The sequence below is a fragment of the Coregonus clupeaformis genome, chromosome 36 (assembly GCF_020615455.1).
Source record: "Coregonus clupeaformis isolate EN_2021a chromosome 36, ASM2061545v1, whole genome shotgun sequence".
In the NCBI taxonomy this organism is placed as follows: Eukaryota; Metazoa; Chordata; class Actinopteri; order Salmoniformes; family Salmonidae; genus Coregonus; species Coregonus clupeaformis.
Window position 1 is genome coordinate 23,289,731 of NC_059227.1, and position 17,197 is coordinate 23,306,927.

At 45.4% G+C, this 17,197-nt stretch overlaps 1 protein-coding gene across 1 annotated transcript; it reads left to right on the plus strand.

Moving 5' to 3' along the window:
- Positions 1–9,449: 9,449 nt before the first annotated feature.
- LOC121552445 (golgin subfamily A member 6-like protein 22) lies at positions 9,450–16,549 on the plus strand. Its single transcript, XM_041865382.2, has 7 exons — positions 9,450–9,637; positions 10,459–10,505; positions 10,632–10,725; positions 12,031–12,934; positions 14,450–14,597; positions 14,808–14,906; positions 16,177–16,549. Exons 1-7 carry the CDS (start codon positions 9,589–9,591, stop codon positions 16,258–16,260), a joined length of 1,425 nt encoding a protein of 474 aa, XP_041721316.2. The 5' UTR covers positions 9,450–9,588; the 3' UTR covers positions 16,261–16,549.
- The last annotated feature ends 648 nt before the right edge of the window (positions 16,550–17,197 follow it).

Below are 17,197 nucleotides of genomic sequence, written 5' to 3' on the forward strand. Positions count from 1 at the left end.
AAACCTGTTTCAGTCTTCCAGAGATTTGAGACTGGGACAGAGGTTCAGCTTCCAGCAGGACAATGACCCTAAGCATACTGCTAAAGCAACACTTGAGTGGTTTAAGGGGAAACATTTAAATGTCTTGGAATGGCCTAGTCAAAGCCCAGACCTCAATTCAATTGAGAATCTGTGGTATGACTTAAAGATTGCTGTACACCAGCGGAACCCATCCAACTTGAAGGAGCTGGAGCAGTTTTGCCTTGAGGAATGGGCAAAAATCCCAGTGGCTAGATGTGCCAAGCTTACAGAGAGTGCCAAGCTTACCCCAAGAGACTTGAAGCTGTAATTGCTGCAAAAGGTGGCTCTACAAAGTATTGACTTTGGGGGGGGGGTGGGGTGAATAGTTATGCACACTCAAGTTTTCTGTTTTTTTGTCTTATTTCTTGTTTGTTTCACAATAAAAAATGTTTTGCATCTTCAAAGTGATAGGCATGTTGTGTAAATCAAATGATACAAACCCCCAAAAAATCAATTTTAAATCCAGGTTGTAAGGCATCAAAATAGGAAAAATGCCAAGGGGGTGAATACTTTCGCAAGCCACTGTATCTCCACAGAGGAACTCTATAGCTCTGTCAGAGTGACCTTCGGGTTCTTGGTCACCACCCTGACCAAGGCCCTTCTCCCCCGATTGCTCAGTTTGGCCGGGCGGCCAGCTCTAGGAAGATTCTTGGTGGTTCCAAAATTCTTCCATTTAAGAATGATGGAGGCCACAGTGTTCTTGGAACCTTCAATTCTGCAGAAATGTTTTGGTACCCTTTCCCAGACCTGTGCCTCGACGCAATCCTGTCTCGGAGCTCCAAGAACAATTCCTTTGACCTCATGGCATGGTTTTTGCTCTGACATGCACTGTCAACTGTGGGACCTTATATAGACAGGTGTGTGCCTTTCCAAATCATGTCCAATCAATTGAATTTACCACAGGCTGACTCCAATCAAGTTGTAGAAACATCTCAAGGATGATCAATGGAAATAGGATGCACCTGAGCTCAATTTCGAGTCTCATAGCAAAGGGTCTGAATACTTATGTAAAAATTGTATTTCTGTTTTTTTGTTTTTAATAAATTCCCAAAAATTTCCAAAAACCTGTTTTCGCATTGTCATTATGGGGTACTGTGTGTAGATTGCTGAGGAAATTGTTTTATTTAATCCAATCTAGAATAAGGCTGTAACGTAACAAAATGTGGAAAAGGTCAAGGGGTCTGAATACTTTCCGAAGGCACTTTACAGTACATTATAGAAATAGGATACATCATCTCCTGGAAAGTATGAAGCAATTCACTTCCTTTGATATTTGTCCTAGTTATGTCACTCTATTATATTATCATTTCAACTCTTTTCAAGTATTAATTAGTATCTCCATCTAAAACCCTCTCACAAAGACCTTAAAGGGGGAACTTTGCTACATCCATTTGAGGACTTCTAAATGACTGATACAATTCAATTGAGTACAGGCTTAACTGAATGACAACAGAGACAGAATGCAACATGGATTTTTATTGAATAGTTGGGTCTCCAAGGAGCCAGATGCTGATGACAGGCTGCCCTATGGCCCTTGGTTCTTTATGAATATACCTTATAAATGCCTCATGAGTTTAGTTCAACTGTCTTTTTAATACTTAATGTATAAATACAAAAAATATATATTTTAATCAGTTTTACAAACAGACAGATAATAACAGCAAACAATACAACAATAACACCCCCAAAAAAACCAGAAAAAAACATAGTTCAACTGTCTACCCAATCAGAACCCCAAATATAACCTTGTTTTACTCCTTTGTTTGTAAACAATGTAATTATAAACAAACACTGTATAGCCTCAAAACATGGTTAAAGCTATAATTGTTATATCATGGATGGTCAGTCCTTGCATCCATAGCTCTTGTGGTTACATTTCTCCAGTCCCATACAAAACAGTTGTCAAGGTCTGATGTGGATGCGGTGGTGGAGTCAAGCGCAGGACACAGAGGAATAGTCAAGATGACTTTACTAATACCTCTCAAGGTACACACAAATAAACAGCCTCCAAAAACACAAGAGGCGTAACAAAATACGCGAGTGCGTAAAACCCACAAAAGCCAAGGTCACAGAACCTATACATACATGACAGGCGACAATAACACACAAAATGCAAACCTAACACAGGGGAACTTATAGGAGACATAATCAAGACAGAATACGAGACAGGTGCACCAACTAGACATAACCAAACAAACATCAAAAACATCAAGCGGTAGTAGCTAGTACTCCGGGGACGACGAACGCCGAAGCCTGCCCGAGCAAGGAGGAGGAGCAGCCTCGGCGGTCTCCGTGACAGTACCCCCCCCTTGATCCGCGGCTCCAGCCGTGCGCCGACCCCGGCCTCGGGGACGGCCAGGAGGACGCCGGGAGCAGGGACGCGTGAGGATGACTCGGTGGAACTCCGTCAGGAGGGAGGGATCTAAAATGTCCCTCCTAGGCACCCAGCACCGTTCCTCCGGTCCGTACCCTCCCACTCCACGAGATACTGCAGACCCCCCATCCGACGTCTCGAATCCACGATGGACCGGACTGAGTACGCCGGAGCCCCCTCGATGTCCAGTGGGGGCGGAGGAGTCTCCCGTATCTCACTGTCCTGGAGTGGACCAGCTACCACCGGCCTGAGGAGAGACACATGGAACGAGGGGTTAATGCGATAATCATTAGGCAGTTGTAACCTGTAACAAACCTCGTTCAATCTCCTCAGGACTTTAAATGGCCCCACAAACCGCCGACCCAGCTTCCGGCAGGGCAGGCGAAGGGGCAGGTTTCGAGTCGAGAGCCAGACCCGGTCTCCTGGTGCATACACCGGAGCCTCACTGCGGTGGCGATCGGCGCTCGCCTTTTGCCACCTGATGGCACGCTGCAAATGAACGTGCGCAGCATTCCACGTCTCCTCCGAGCGCCGGAACCACTCGTCCACCGCAGGGGCCTCGATCTTGCTCTGATGCCAAGGTGCAAGAACCGGCTGGTAACCTAACACACACTGGAAAGGTGTCAGGTTAGTAGATGAATGACGGAGGGAGTTCTGGGCTATCTCTGCCCAGGGAATATATCCCGACCACTCCCCCTGCCGGTCCTGGCAATATGATCTCAGAAACCTACACACATCCTGGTTCACTCTCTCCACCTGCCCATTACTCTCAGGGTGGAAACCCGAGGTAAGGCTAACCGAGACCCCCAAGCATTCCATGAATGCCCTCCAGACTCTAGAGGTGAATTGGGGACCCCGATCAGACACTATATCCTCGGGTACCCCGTAGTGCCGGAAGAAGTGGGTAAACAAAGCCTCAGCAGTCTGTAGGGCAGTAGGGAGACCTGGCATTGGGATGAGACGACAGGCCTTAGAGAACCGATCCACAACGACCAGAATAGTGGTATTCCCCTGGGAGGGGGGAAGGTCCGTGACAAAGTCTACCGAGAGGTGAGACCACGGCCGTTGTGGAACAGGTAGGGGTTGTAACTTCCCCCTGGGCAGGTGTCTAGGCGCCTTACACTGAGCGCACACAGAGCAGGAGGAGACATAAACCCTCACGTCCTTAGCCAATGTTGGCCACCAGTACTTGTCACTAAGGCAGTGCACTGTCCGGCCGATACCAGGGTGTCCAGAGGAGGGTGACGTATGAGCCCAATATATGAGACGATCACGAATCTCGAGCGGAACGTACGTCCGCCCCACCGGACAATCTGGAGGAGTAGGGTCGGTGCGCAACGCCCGCTCGATCTCCGCATCGACCTCCCACACCACCGGTGCCACCAGACAAGACTCCGGCAGTATGGGCGTGGGCTCAATGGACCTCTCCTCTGCATCATATCTCCGGGACAGGGCGTCTGCCTTACCTTTCTGGGACCCTGGGATGTAAGTGAGCTTAAACGCAAACCGGGCCAGAAACATGGTCCACCTAGCCTGACGAGGGTTCAGTCTCCTAGCTGCCCGGATGTACTCCAGGTTACGATGGTCAGTCAGAATGAGAAAAGGGTGTTGAGCCCCCTCAAGCCAATGCCTCCACACCTTTAGGGCTTGAACCACGGCAAGCAGCTCCCTGTCCCCCACGTCATAATTACGTTCCGCCGGGCTGAGCTTCTTAGAGTAAAAAGCGCAGGGCCGGAGTTTAGGGGAGGGTGCCTGAGCGTTGAGACAGTACAGCACCAATACCGGCCTCTGACGCGTCCACCTCCACCTGGAACGCTAAAGCGGGATCCGGATGCGCCAGCACCGGAGCAGAGGTGAACAGGTCCTTCAGTTTACCAAACGCCCTGTCCGCCTCAGCTGACAACTGCAAACGCACCGGGCCCCCCTTCAGCAGGGAGGTGATGGGAGCTGCCACCTGTCCAAAACCCCGGATAAACCTCCGGTAGTAATTGGCAAAACCCAAAAACCGCTGCACCACTTCCTTAACCGTGGTTGGAGTCGGCCAATTACGCATGGCTGAAACGCGGTCAATCTCCATCTCCACCCCTGACGCAGACAATCGATGGCCCAGGAAGGAGATGGACTCCTGGAAAAACAGACATTTCTCTGCCTTGACATACAAGTCATGCTCCAACAGCCTACCCAACACTCGACGCACCAGGGCTACATGCTCGGCTCGTGTAGAAGAGTAAACTAGTATGTCATCAATATACACTACTACACCCTGCCCATGCAAATCCTGGAAGATCTCGTCCACAAAGGAAAGACTGAAGGAGCATTCATTAACCCGTATGGCATGACGAGATACTCGTAGTGACCCGAGGTGGTACTAAATGCTGTCTTCCATTCATCTCCCTCCCTAATGCGCACCAAATTGTAGGCGCTCCTGAGATCCAGTTTTGTGAAGAAACGCGCTCCGTGTAATGATTCCGTCATACTCGCAATCAGAGGGAGTGGATAACTGTATTTCACAGTGATCTGATTGAGACTACGGTAATCAATACACGGGCGCAACCCTCCATCCTTCTTCTTCACAAAAAATAAACTTGAGGACGCAGGGGAAGTGGAGGGCCGTATGTATCCCTGTCTCAGAGATTCGGCTATGTATGTCTCCATAGCCACCTTCTCCTCTTGAGACAGAGGATACACATGACTACGCGGAAGTGCAGCACCTGCCTGGAGGTCTATCGCACAATCCCCCTGTCTATGAGGTGGCAATCGCGTCGCCCTAGTCTTGCTAAACACTAGTGCCAAATCATCATACTCAGGAGGAATGTGCAGTGCGGGCAATTGGTTCGGACTCTCCACCGTGGTCGCCTTACGGAAACACCTAGACATCGCCCAACACACTGGGCAGACCACTCCTTGAGAGCCCTCTGTTGCCACGAAATGGTGGGGTCTTGGGCGATTAACCAAGGAAGCCCCAGCACCACGGGATACGCAGGAGAGTCGATCAGATATAACTGAATGATCTCCTCATGACCCTCCTGCGCCTTCATCCTTAGTGGCGCTGTGACCTCCCTAATCAACCCAGATCCCAACGGACGGCTATCTAAGGCATGAATCGGGAAAGGCACATCTACTGGTCGGAGGGGAATCCCTAACTTAACACAAAAATTACGATCAATAAAATTCCCAGCTGCGCCTGAATCGACTAGCGCCTTATGCTGGGAATGAGATGCAACCTGGGGGAATACTACATGTGACCAACAGAGAGCTCTGGGTGAGTTGGGCGCCTACTCACCTGGAATGACTCCCCAGTGCGTGACCTGTTGCCTCGATCCCCTGGAGACCCTCCCCAGCACCGAACCGCAGTGTGTCCTCTACGGCCACAGTTGGTGCAGGGGACGGCCTCCCTCCAGATTTCTCTCCTCCTCTCTCTAGCGCCAGCACCCCCGAGCTCCATAGGGCTCGGCTCGGAGGTGCTGGGGGATGGAATGGACGGCCCCAACTCCAGACGTCCGCGGGTAGCCAGCAGGGTATGCAGACGGATTGACATGTCCACCAACTGGTCGAAGGTTAAATTGGTGTCCCTGCAGGCCAACTCTCGTCGAACGTCCTCTCGCAGGCTGCACCGATAGTGGTCGATGAGGGCCCTCTCATTCCACCCCGCATCTGCCGCTAGAGTCCGGAAGTCCAGGGCGAACTCCTGTGCGCTCCTCTTCCCCTGTCGGAGGTGGAACAGACGCTCCCCCGCCGCTTTACCCTCTGGAGGATGATCGAAAACAGCCCTGAAGCGGCGGGAGAACTCCGCGTAGCTGATGGTGGCGGCGTCTATTCCCCTCCATTCGGCATTGGCAAGCCTTGCCGGAGAGACAGGAGATGAGGGCGGAAACGCTCTCGTATCCCGAGGGCGCCAGGTGTATGGTTGCCAGGTAGAGCTCCACCTGAAGGAGGAACCCCTGACACCCGGCTGCGGTGCCATCATATGCCCTCGGGAGCGAGAGCCGAATCCCACTGGACTCCGGAGCTGGTATGATGGGGCTGGCCGATGGTGGTGGTACGGTAGGAGGAGGTGAGGGCAAGCCTCCTCTCTCCAATCGGCGCAGGGTGTTCATGACTTCTTGCATGGCGGTGCCGAGTCGGTGGATCATGGCGTCCTGGCTGCTGACCCGCTCCTCCAGTAACTCGGTCACCGCCGCTGCTGCTCCTGCTGACTCCATAGGTGGTGTGTTATTCTGTCAAGGTCTGATGTGGATGTGGTGGTGGAGTCAAGCGCAGGACACAGAGGAATAGTCAAGACGACTTTACTAATACCTCTCAAGGTACACACAAATAAACAGCCTCCAAAAACACAAGAGGCGTAACAAAATACGCGAGTGCGTAAAACCCACAAAAGCCAAGGTCACAGAACCTATACATACACGACAGGCGACAATAACACACAAAATGCAAACCTAACACAGGGGAACTTATAGGAGACATAATCAAGACAGAATACGAGACAGGTGCACCAACTAGACATAACCAAACAAACATCAAAAACATCAAGCGGTAGTAGCTAGTACTCCGGGGACGACGAACGCCGAAGCCTGCCCGAGCAAGGAGGAGGAGCAGCCTCGGCGGTCTCCGTGACAACAGTGGCGGGGTGTCGCTTTGTTATTGTTTGAACTGCAGATTGCCCCTTTAAAGATGAACCCCATTTCACCAGCTAACAGGGAGACAAATTATGTTTTTAGTCTTATGACTATTGCAATCATGTCATAAGTTTAAAAAATACAGCATATGAGAGAGACAAGGTATATAACATTATTAGGAGAATGCAACCAAATATGTTATTATGTGTTGTATCTACTGTGTATTTCCTACATTATTTTACCTTTTTAACATTTTCTATTTGTTATTCACCCAGAAAAGACTTTCAGGACTGCAGGGAACTCTTACCCTCTTGTGTTCTGTTAATTTGATATTCTGATATTTCTTCCCCCACATTCTCATCTCCCTAAAGAAGATGAGTTTCTTCAGTTGGCTCTCATGATTCTTGCCAAGACCCGGGCTTTCTGACTAAGCTGCTGTGCATTAAATCACCCCTGTCAATGAGTGATGAAGCATATTCACTCACCATGCCCACTTCTCACTTTCTCTGGTACACACAGACCTATAGGACTGTGTGTCACAGAGTACATATAATTTTCCAATAGTTCTTTTATTTAGAGAAAGAGAGCATGTGAGCATGAAAAATGGGACCAGGTTTCTGCAGTCTCATTTCTATGAGTCATTCACCTCTGTGTCTGTCCATAATATATTAAATGGGAATGAGAGTAATGCTAAATTCTCATTAGCAGAACTGAATGACACTGAGATGAGATGGATGCATCCGCCAGTAGTTAAAAGAAAATATTGTAATCAGGCATTGGATAGTCTAATCTACATATTTATTGAGCATTACCCAACGGCTTTACAATGGTACTTCTCTGAAGCTTCTCCCTGAGGTAACTGTAGGCCATGTTGGTCCCTGCTGATGGCCACTGCCCATTGGTAGCATACAGACAGGTCCTTGTGTGGAGTATATTGATAAGGCATCCTAAATTACAATGGTGATTCTAGAAGCGTGGGGATTGTAGTCATCTGTTGTGAGAGTGAAGAGACAATAGCGGTGAGCACTACAAAGACGCAAAGACAAAGCAGCCTGATCCAGTCGTCTGTTTCCTGAATGCATAAGTAATCAGAGAGCTTTGAAATCACAGCTGCACAGGTCATAATGACCCTACTTCCAATGTGTCTCCTCCTCCCACATCCCTCTCTAGCAACTGTCAATTCAACTGTATCTGAGAAGAGATCCTAGTTTAAAAGAGGGATTAATTATAGGTTATCTAAGTACTCATTTGATCAGAGTACTAATTAAAGTTTCACCCCCTCGCAGGCACAATGTGGTGCTTCTATGGTTACTTCCAGATAAATGGAGATGTGCTTGTATAGTAGCTGTATCCCTCTTGAGTCGGGGAGTCGTCGGTCAAAGCTCCAACCTGTTGCTTTTTGTTCTTGCATGTTAATGCCTGACTGGGATGAAAGGCCAGCGTTGGTTGCCATACACAGGGATGGTTTAGAAGCTTGTTCACAATACCTGTCTGAATGCTTTGGGGGATCATGTCCCAATCCCCCTCCACAGCCTCCACTCTTTATGGATCTATTCAATATTAATGAGGGCTTGAGCACTGGGAGCACACGCACACACGGAACGGATGCATGTACACATGCACATACGCACACACACACACACTCACGTTCCCACACCTTTGGGGAGAATGCCTTTATAATTCATCGCATCTGAGCTTTTAAGATTCCCTTGTGGGAACCTCCAGAGGCATAGCAATAGGCTTCATTCACACTCTTACACAGTACATCTCCCTCATTATTATACATCTCCCCTTTCTCCCCCCACCCGCTCTCTCGCTCTATCTATCTCTCAATCCCTAGATATCCCCGAAAGATATTAAGACAGATATGCTATTTTTCGGCAGGGGGCTGCGATGGTTATGTTAAAATAATGAAACATTCCCTAAGCAAAAGAGAGATCATAGAAGTATTGCATAACTGTTCTCAGAGACTGATGAAAACAACGGTAACTGGGGGACTCAAAGGAGAAATATATATTAGATGAAGGGTTCTGGAGAGATGACATATTTTCTTTAATCCCTGGACTGAACTTTGATCTATCAAAATGAAACGTCTTGTTTTGCACCCAATTCTCTGTTACTGACCCCTAGTCTGATGTAAACACACTGACACAGCTTAGAATTTTGGTGCCAGTTGTTGCATTCCTCAAACAAATGTATTCAAAAGACTGTTGACATCTTGCTGTAGGTTATTGTCTCATGTGATATTAATTTGGATGGACCCAGGACACATGCTGATTAGGATCTAATCTAATGATGACGCAGGTGTCGTCCACAGCCCTCCTACGCCTCTTCCACACCATATATGGTGTGCCTTCCCCTACTTCTCAGACAAGAAGCGTCCAGCTACTGCAGAAGAACCCACACAACCATTCCAATACACACAGAGGGAGAACGGGAGCTGGGGAGCTGGCTTGGCAGTGCTGTCTTTAGAGTTTTTGCTTCTAGTTATCAGCTCTTTTCTATGTTGTTTCCACAGGGAGATAATCTAATTCTTCCATGATGAAACTTGTGCTTGTTTTTGCTTTGGTTGCGTCTTTCTTTGCAGGTAAGCTATGGGTGAATTCGGTTTGTTTTCAATTGTGCATGTAGCATAGTAGCCGTATTCCAGCACCATGGAGAGCGCCTCTGCGTGAGAGTGTTGCATGCCTTTTTTGCATTGTATGGCGGATTTTCTCTACTTGACTGTTTATCTTGAGTAAAGTTTTTATAATTGCTAATCTACACTGAGTATACCAAACATTAAGAACACCTTCCCCCCTCTTTTTGCACTCAGAAAAGTCTCAATTCGTAGGGGCATGGACTCTAAAAGGTTTCGAAAGCGTTCCACAGGGATGCTGTCCCATGTTGACTCCAATGCTTCCCACAGTTGTGTTAAGTTGGCTGGATGTCCTTTGGGTGGTGGACCATTCTTGATACACACAGGACACTGTTGAGTGTGAAAAACCCAGCAGGGTTGCAGTTGTTGACACAAACCGGTGCGCCTGGCACCTACTACCATACTCCGTTCAAAGGCACTTAAATCGTTTGTTTTGCCCATTCACTCTCTGAACGGCACATATACACAATCCATGTCTCAATTGTCTTAAGGCTTAAAAATCCTTCTTGAACCTGTCTCCTCCCCTTCATCTACACTGATTGAAGTGGATTTAACAAGTGACATCAATAAGGGATCATAGCTTTCAACTGGATTCACCTGGTCAGACTATGCAATGGAAAGAGGAGGTGTTCTTAATGTTTTGTATACTCTGTGTATATCACACGTTCATTTAGCAAAACAAAATGGAACCTCATATACGATTGTTTTGGAGAAGTAAGTTATTTTCAACACAGAACCACATTCTGACCCATTTTCTTACGAATTTACAGAAAATCTATTACTTCCCGTTGGAAAAGAACGACAGAGAGAAGATGTGGTAAGGAACATGTTTTTCATCTCTGGACAACTCAGATTGCAAAGAAATAGCATTTTTATACAACGGAAATTACACTCTATGCTTTAATGAGAAAATCGTGACAGGTTGCTTGTTACTGTATTTTAGGTAACACGGTGCTTGGTTGAGGTCCTGTCCAAGGCACTCACCAAACCTCACTCTTACCCTCTGGATCAGGAATGCAAAGATATTCTCAAAGCAGGCAAGTACTCTTTACATCATCAGTTGTTGTATTTCAAAAGCAGCACATAAAAAAAGCTAGCATCATATTGAGAGAAATAAATCTTGACAAATATTGTAGGAGAAAAGTGCTCTTTATTGTAGAGTTGAATCTAAGGTGCATTTCATTAGTGTACAGTGTGGCTTCCCCAGCTGTGAAAGCAATATGATGTCAGTGCTTGTTTATAAGACTGGGGTTAATGAACCTTGTTTGTCTGCCATGATGTGTGATGCTACCAAGAAATCCCTTTTGCGTGTCTTGCTCTGTCATGTCAGTAGAAATCCCTTCTAATTAAAAGTACAATTTGTAAGTCGCTCTGGATAAGAGCGTCTGCTAAATGATGTAAATGTAAATGTAAAAGTGCAGTAACTGCAATCGACTGTGGTATTTTGGACGCAGTAATTGCAGGTATACTGCACTGTAACTGCAGTTACACTGCAAAATGATTGCAGTAAAAATAAACAGTGTTATTTTGGACGCAGTATTTGCAGCTAACTGCAGTTATACTGCATTCAGACTGCAACCTTTTTTTCATAAGGGACATTAAGGAAAGGAGAAGAGCAGAGGAAGCCGCTTTAGACTATTGACTGGAGGCAGAGATGGTGAAAGAACTGTTCCTGCTGGAGGACGGCACCGTTTGTTGCTGATGCAGACAGTAATGTTAAACAGAGTTCTTACTGTAGGTCATAGGGACTCAGTGGGCTTCTGCTACCACAGAGACCAGAAATATGGAGCTGCAACCTGGCAACCAGCTGAGGAGATGTGAATAGAGCAACCTAGATTTGCTTCTGTATTTATGGTCAATTCTACTTAGCTGAATTTATATATGCCACTATGGGAGACAGATACTGAGCTTTCTCCAAACACTGTTGAGTGCCATTTCGCAATGGTCACCAAAATTCACTAATCAAAGTGAGAGCTTGGGAACATAAGGTTCTATCTGTAAAAAGACGATTCGGAGAGAATTGGCTTTAAAGTTCCAAACCCTTATTGGTTTGAATAATGTCAGCAATTTTTATATGGTATTATTTTGAACTTAACAACATGAATTGGGGTATTTAGAGGTAGAGAACATTGAACAGAACAAGGCTATGTCAATAACTCAATTCTGACAAAAATGCAGATAGAACCTTATAGTCATAAGCTCTCGAAGGGTCTATGTTTTGATTGATGGGGAACTTGCAGAGCGGGGCTTGAATCGGACAATATGAGACAATGACAGAATAGTAGATACTGTGGATATTGAATGCCCTTTGAATGTCCCTTCTCCTTCCACCTCCTCTACAGGTGCCCAACATGCTGCTCCTGTGGAGAAGAAAAGTGATGAGGAGGTGCTGACCCATGAAGAGGAGGTCAAAGGTCATGGACCTGAGCCTGAGGTTCCAGGGGCTGACTTGAAGGACATCGAGGCCCGCCTGAAGTCTGAGGAGGAGAAGAGAGAGACACCGGAGGACGAAGAGCGCAGCCAGGTGTCATGGGACCTCAAAGACGAGAAGGAGAAGAGGATTTGGAAACCAACGCACAGGTATCATCATAAGGAGGTTTCTGAGGAAAAGAGAGAAGAGCCAGACGAAGAACATAGTCAGGAATCCTGGAGCCTGGGTGATGAGAAGGAGAAGAGATATAGGCCTACCTATCGGTACACCCCAAAGAAACACCACAAACGAGATGAAGAGGGTTTAGATGAGGAGAGAGAAGAGCCAGAAGAGGAACGCAGCCAAGAGTCCTGGAGCGTGGGCGATGAGAAGGAGAAGAGATATAGGCCTACCTATCGGTACACCCCAAAGAAATTACACAAACGAGATGACAAAAATGAAGATTGCAGTCAGGAGTCCTGGGATCTGAATGATGAGAAGGAAAAGAGAGAGGAGGAAGAGAAGGAAAGAGAGAAGAGAATTTGGAAACCCACACACAGATATCACCACAAGAAACACCACAAACGAGGTGCTGACTCATCAGACGAGGAATCGGAGGAAAATAGATCAGATGAGTCAGAAGAAGAGGAGAATAGAGAGAAGAGAATCTGGAAACCAACAAACAGATACCATCACAACAAGCATCACCAACGCAGTGGGGATTCCTCAGAGGAGGAAGAAGAGGAACGAAGGAGTGATTCTGACGAACAAGAACAGGAGAAGAGGCATGGAGATGCCGAGGAGGAGAGAGCGAGAGAGAGGCAAGGGGCTCTGAGGTATTTATCTGTCTATTCATCTTATTTTCTTTCAGAAACTGTTTTTCAGGAGTGTATCATGGGTAGTCAACTAGATTCAGCCACAGGACGATTTTTGTTTTCTGAGCAAAAAACAAAACAAGCAAAAAAAAAATAATAATAATAATTCATTGCTGGACATAATAGACTTAAAACACCAGCAAATCAGCTCCAAGTGATTTTAATTTAAGAAATCTGTTCCCAAGTATTCCCACGCATATATCGTATACAAATGTAAGCAAGGTTTGAAATTATTATGTTTTAGTCAAATATTATATCTGCTTGGGTTTCTTGCGGTTAATTTATTTGCAGTCTACAAATTATTTGTAATTATGTTGCGGCCCGCTGACCATCTGCTCAACAAAAAATCGGCCCGTGGCTGAATCTAGTTTATGGTCCCTGCTGTAAATTGACCACAACTAAGCCCAAAAAGAAATTGTATTGGAAAATAACAATAATATCATAGCTTGATTACATTGAGACACGATCGCATGTCTCTTTTTTTATTCGTGGGAATACTTGGGGGGGGAAATCCTACATTAAACTCATTTTTAGCTGAATTCCTCGTAATTTTACTGTATTTTTAAAATAAAAACTAAAATCGCGGGCTGCCTGATATAAATCTTCACCCATAAAAATTTTACAAAAGGACATCACATGCATCTACAAAATGTATTATGCGAGAAATGTAGATGGAAACGCTTTTATGAGCAAATATTGATATAATAACCATCATATCAAAGTAAGCTTGGAGTCACGCGATGACATGTTGTGTGATCCTCCCACTACTACTCGTCCGGAAAGCATGCAGATGAAATAAATTATATGATGAACTTTACAGGGTGGTGAAAGTGCAAGGTGATGAGTTTGATGCTCCTTTCCAGATTGCCTACAGCAGTGGTTCGCGGTGGTCCCCCACCGACATTTCTCGAATAATTCATTTTACAGACAAAAAAAAAAGATACCGATGTTCTGTTTCAATCAGGCCTGTCATGACAGTTTTTATCCGACATGCATTTCACTAGCATAAAAAGGTTGTATGGAAACCTGGTTTATGTCAGCACGCCCAGGACCCAGTTTAGGAAACCCTGGGCTAGAGCGCATTTGCCAATTCCAGAGTGGGTACACTTGCTATATAATGCAAACATTTTTGTGAGAAAACCATCAGTAGAGTTGAAAATGCAATGCATGGGAATTTAACCGCAAAAGTTACTTTTATGTGCATTTTTATGTCATCACGCACAGCCTTGTATCTGCAACCAGTCAATTTGATGGAAACATATCTGGTGGGAAAATGTGCATATTGTTTTTATGTGGATTTTAGAATATTTACATGAAAACCTGTCTCCAATAGTTAATGTCTCAAATGCCACTATGTCTATGTGGCTGTAGTCATATCAGACACAGCCAAATACATGCTTTTTAGTCAAGAACTAGGCTTAATCTGTGTCCGGGAAACAACCCTGAGTATAGGTTCTGCTGGTGTTTCTGTGACAGGTACCTGGCGGAGAAGAGGAGTGAGGGGGAGAGTCGTCTCCTGGGGGAGGGGGAGATATATGAGAAACGTTCTCCCTGGGCGTACAGAGGATACTACCACCCCACCTGGTGGAAGAGAAGCATAGAGCCACTCACACCATCACATAAGGTTTCTATGTACCACCTATCTTGTTAGACTGGCCTATGGTCAAATATTTTAATGCTTTTTTAGTTTGTATGATTGTATTGATTTTATTTGCAATGTTTCTAAACACTTTGGTTTCTTGTATTTCCTTCAACTGTTTCTATTTTGATTGTTTATCGTACAGATATGTTTTAATGCACTAAAGTTTGATTTGATGTGATTTGATTGGCTAAGATGGAGGAACTGGCAAAGCTGCTGAAGAGGCACCAGCTGGCCAGCCAATCAGAGCCAGAAGAGGAGAGGAAGAAGAGCGTACCTCTAACCCCAGAGGAGGTAACATTGAACAACATCACAAAATACCTTTACGTAACATGACACAGAACATTCACCTTTATGAATGGAGAATTACTAGGCTTTATCATAAGCATCATCTTGAACTTCTCAGATAAGATCTCTTGAAAGATAACTGAAATGAAATATCAGGTTTTGGATGTTTTATGCTCTTATACACAGACATCAAAATCCAGTTTTTATATTGAAGTGAGAAAACACATTGCAAGCCATGAAAATGATGAATGTCCAATATTGGATGTTTCCCTCTCTGTAGTCTGCTGTGGGAAGAGACTGCCCTCTCTGCTGGATAGCAGAAACCATATGCTTATCTCTAGGAGACCTGGCTCAGGTTGAGGCTTCACAACTCAAAATGAGCCTCGATATTCTAGAACGGAAAAAGCCTGTGTGTGAGTGAGCGTAGGTACAAACACATGCAGAGAAAGGCCCCCTTTGACTCCAAGCATGTCCTCCTAGATAGTGGTTGTGGCTCACTAAGCAAATTAATAAGGTTATTAATATATTCCTCTGCAACTCATTGTTCTTTGGCACCGACAGGCTTCAAAAGGATCAGAAGGAGTAGGCTAAACAAGAGATGTGTGTCCCTGAAATGAATGGTGTCCTCTGCACTGTGGAAGTCATCTGCAAGCAATAAAACCATAGGCTATGACTGTGCTTCTAGCTGTAGAGAAAAGTGCATCTCTTTTTCCCCTCTCTCTCTTGACCTGCGGTTTTTATGGCTGCAGTAGCGATTGCACCAAAACCTCCGTAATTACAGAACATCCCCTCTCCCTCACGACCCGCCGTGCCAAACCACCCCTATTACAGCTGATAGTGGTGCGGCCCGGGTATAAATCTTACCGCCTGAGATGGAGCGATGTAATACAATGTGGAGGGGAGAGAATGGATGACTCCAGGCTACTCTTTTTCATCCTGACAGTCTTCAGACTACACTGCAGTAGCGTCCTCTACACTGGGACTCCTGCAGTGGGAATATCTACACTATTGACTGTATTAGGATCCAGGGAAAGTAGTGGCTAATTAAGGGGAGAGTCAGATTCCAGGAGCAGCGGTTACATGGTGTGAAATATGGCCATTTAAAATGAGTTTTATTGAAGGGATTGCGCTGTTCCAGAAGGGATCAATGCACACAATAAATGCAGTTTTGTGAGGTTTCACATTGTTATCAGTGCTCTTTCTGCCTTGGATAGTAGCCAAAATGAAGCTATGTAATTAAGCAATAATAACACTGTGTGTGTGTGTGTTTTTTCAGGAGAAGGAGCTGCAAAACCTAGCAGCTATGGACATGGAGCTACAGCAAATTGCTGAGAAGATGCATGAAAACAGGAGCAATTAGATAGTGGACAGGCAGAGGCAGACAGACAGGGATGCTAAGCTACTAGCTCAGTGTGCTAACCTTGTATAAGAAAATACTAAAGAGAGAGATTTAGAGGTGGGAGAACAAAATCTAAGAGACTTGCCACACATTCTGCTGTAATAACTTTTGTACCTGTGAAATGTTGATGTTATCAAAAGAATCAGCATGGAGACCGTTTAGTTTATTATAGATAATATAAGTATAATATAAAGATAAACAGATGCTTTGCTTATTTGTCCAGATTTATATATATATATATATATATATATATATATATATATATATACACACACACTACCGGTCAAAAGTTTTAGAACACCTACTCATTCAAGGGTTTTTCTCTATTTTTACTATTTTCTACATTGTAGAATAATAGTGAAGACATCAAAACTATGAAATAACACATATGGAATCATGTAGTAACCAAAATAGTGTTAAACAAATCAAAATATATTTTATATTTGAGATTCTTCAAATAGCCACCCTTTGCCTTGATGACAGCTTTGCACACTCTTGGCATTCTCTCAATCAGCTTCCCCTGGAATGCTTTTTCAACAGTCTTGAAGGAGTTCCCACATATGCTGAGCACTTGTTGGCTGCTTTTCCTTCACTCTGCGGTCTGACTTATCCCAAACCATCTCAATTTGGTTGAGGTCGCGAGATTGTGGAGGCCAGGTCATCTGATGCAGCACTCCATCACGCTCCTTCTTAGTAAAATAGCCCTTACACAGCCTAGAGGTGTGTTGGGTCATTGTCCTGTTGAAAAACAAATGATAGTCCCACTAAGCCCAAACCAGATGGGATGGCGTATCGCTGCAGAATGCTGTGATAGCCATGCTGGTTAAGTGTGCCTTGAATTCTAAATAAATCACAGACAGTGTCACCAGCAAAGCACCACCACACCATAACACCTCCT

Coding starts and splice junctions, on each gene's coding strand:
- LOC121552445 (XM_041865382.2), top strand. CDS start 9,589: ATGATGAAACTTGTGCTTGTTTTTGCTTTGGTTGCGTCTTTCTTTGCA. Junction 9,638..10,458: donor GGTTGCGTCTTTCTTTGCAG/GTAAGCTATGGG, acceptor ACGAATTTACAG/AAAATCTATTACTTCCCGTT. Junction 14,598..14,807: donor CACTCACACCATCACATAAG/GTTTCTATGTAC, acceptor TGATTGGCTAAG/ATGGAGGAACTGGCAAAGCT.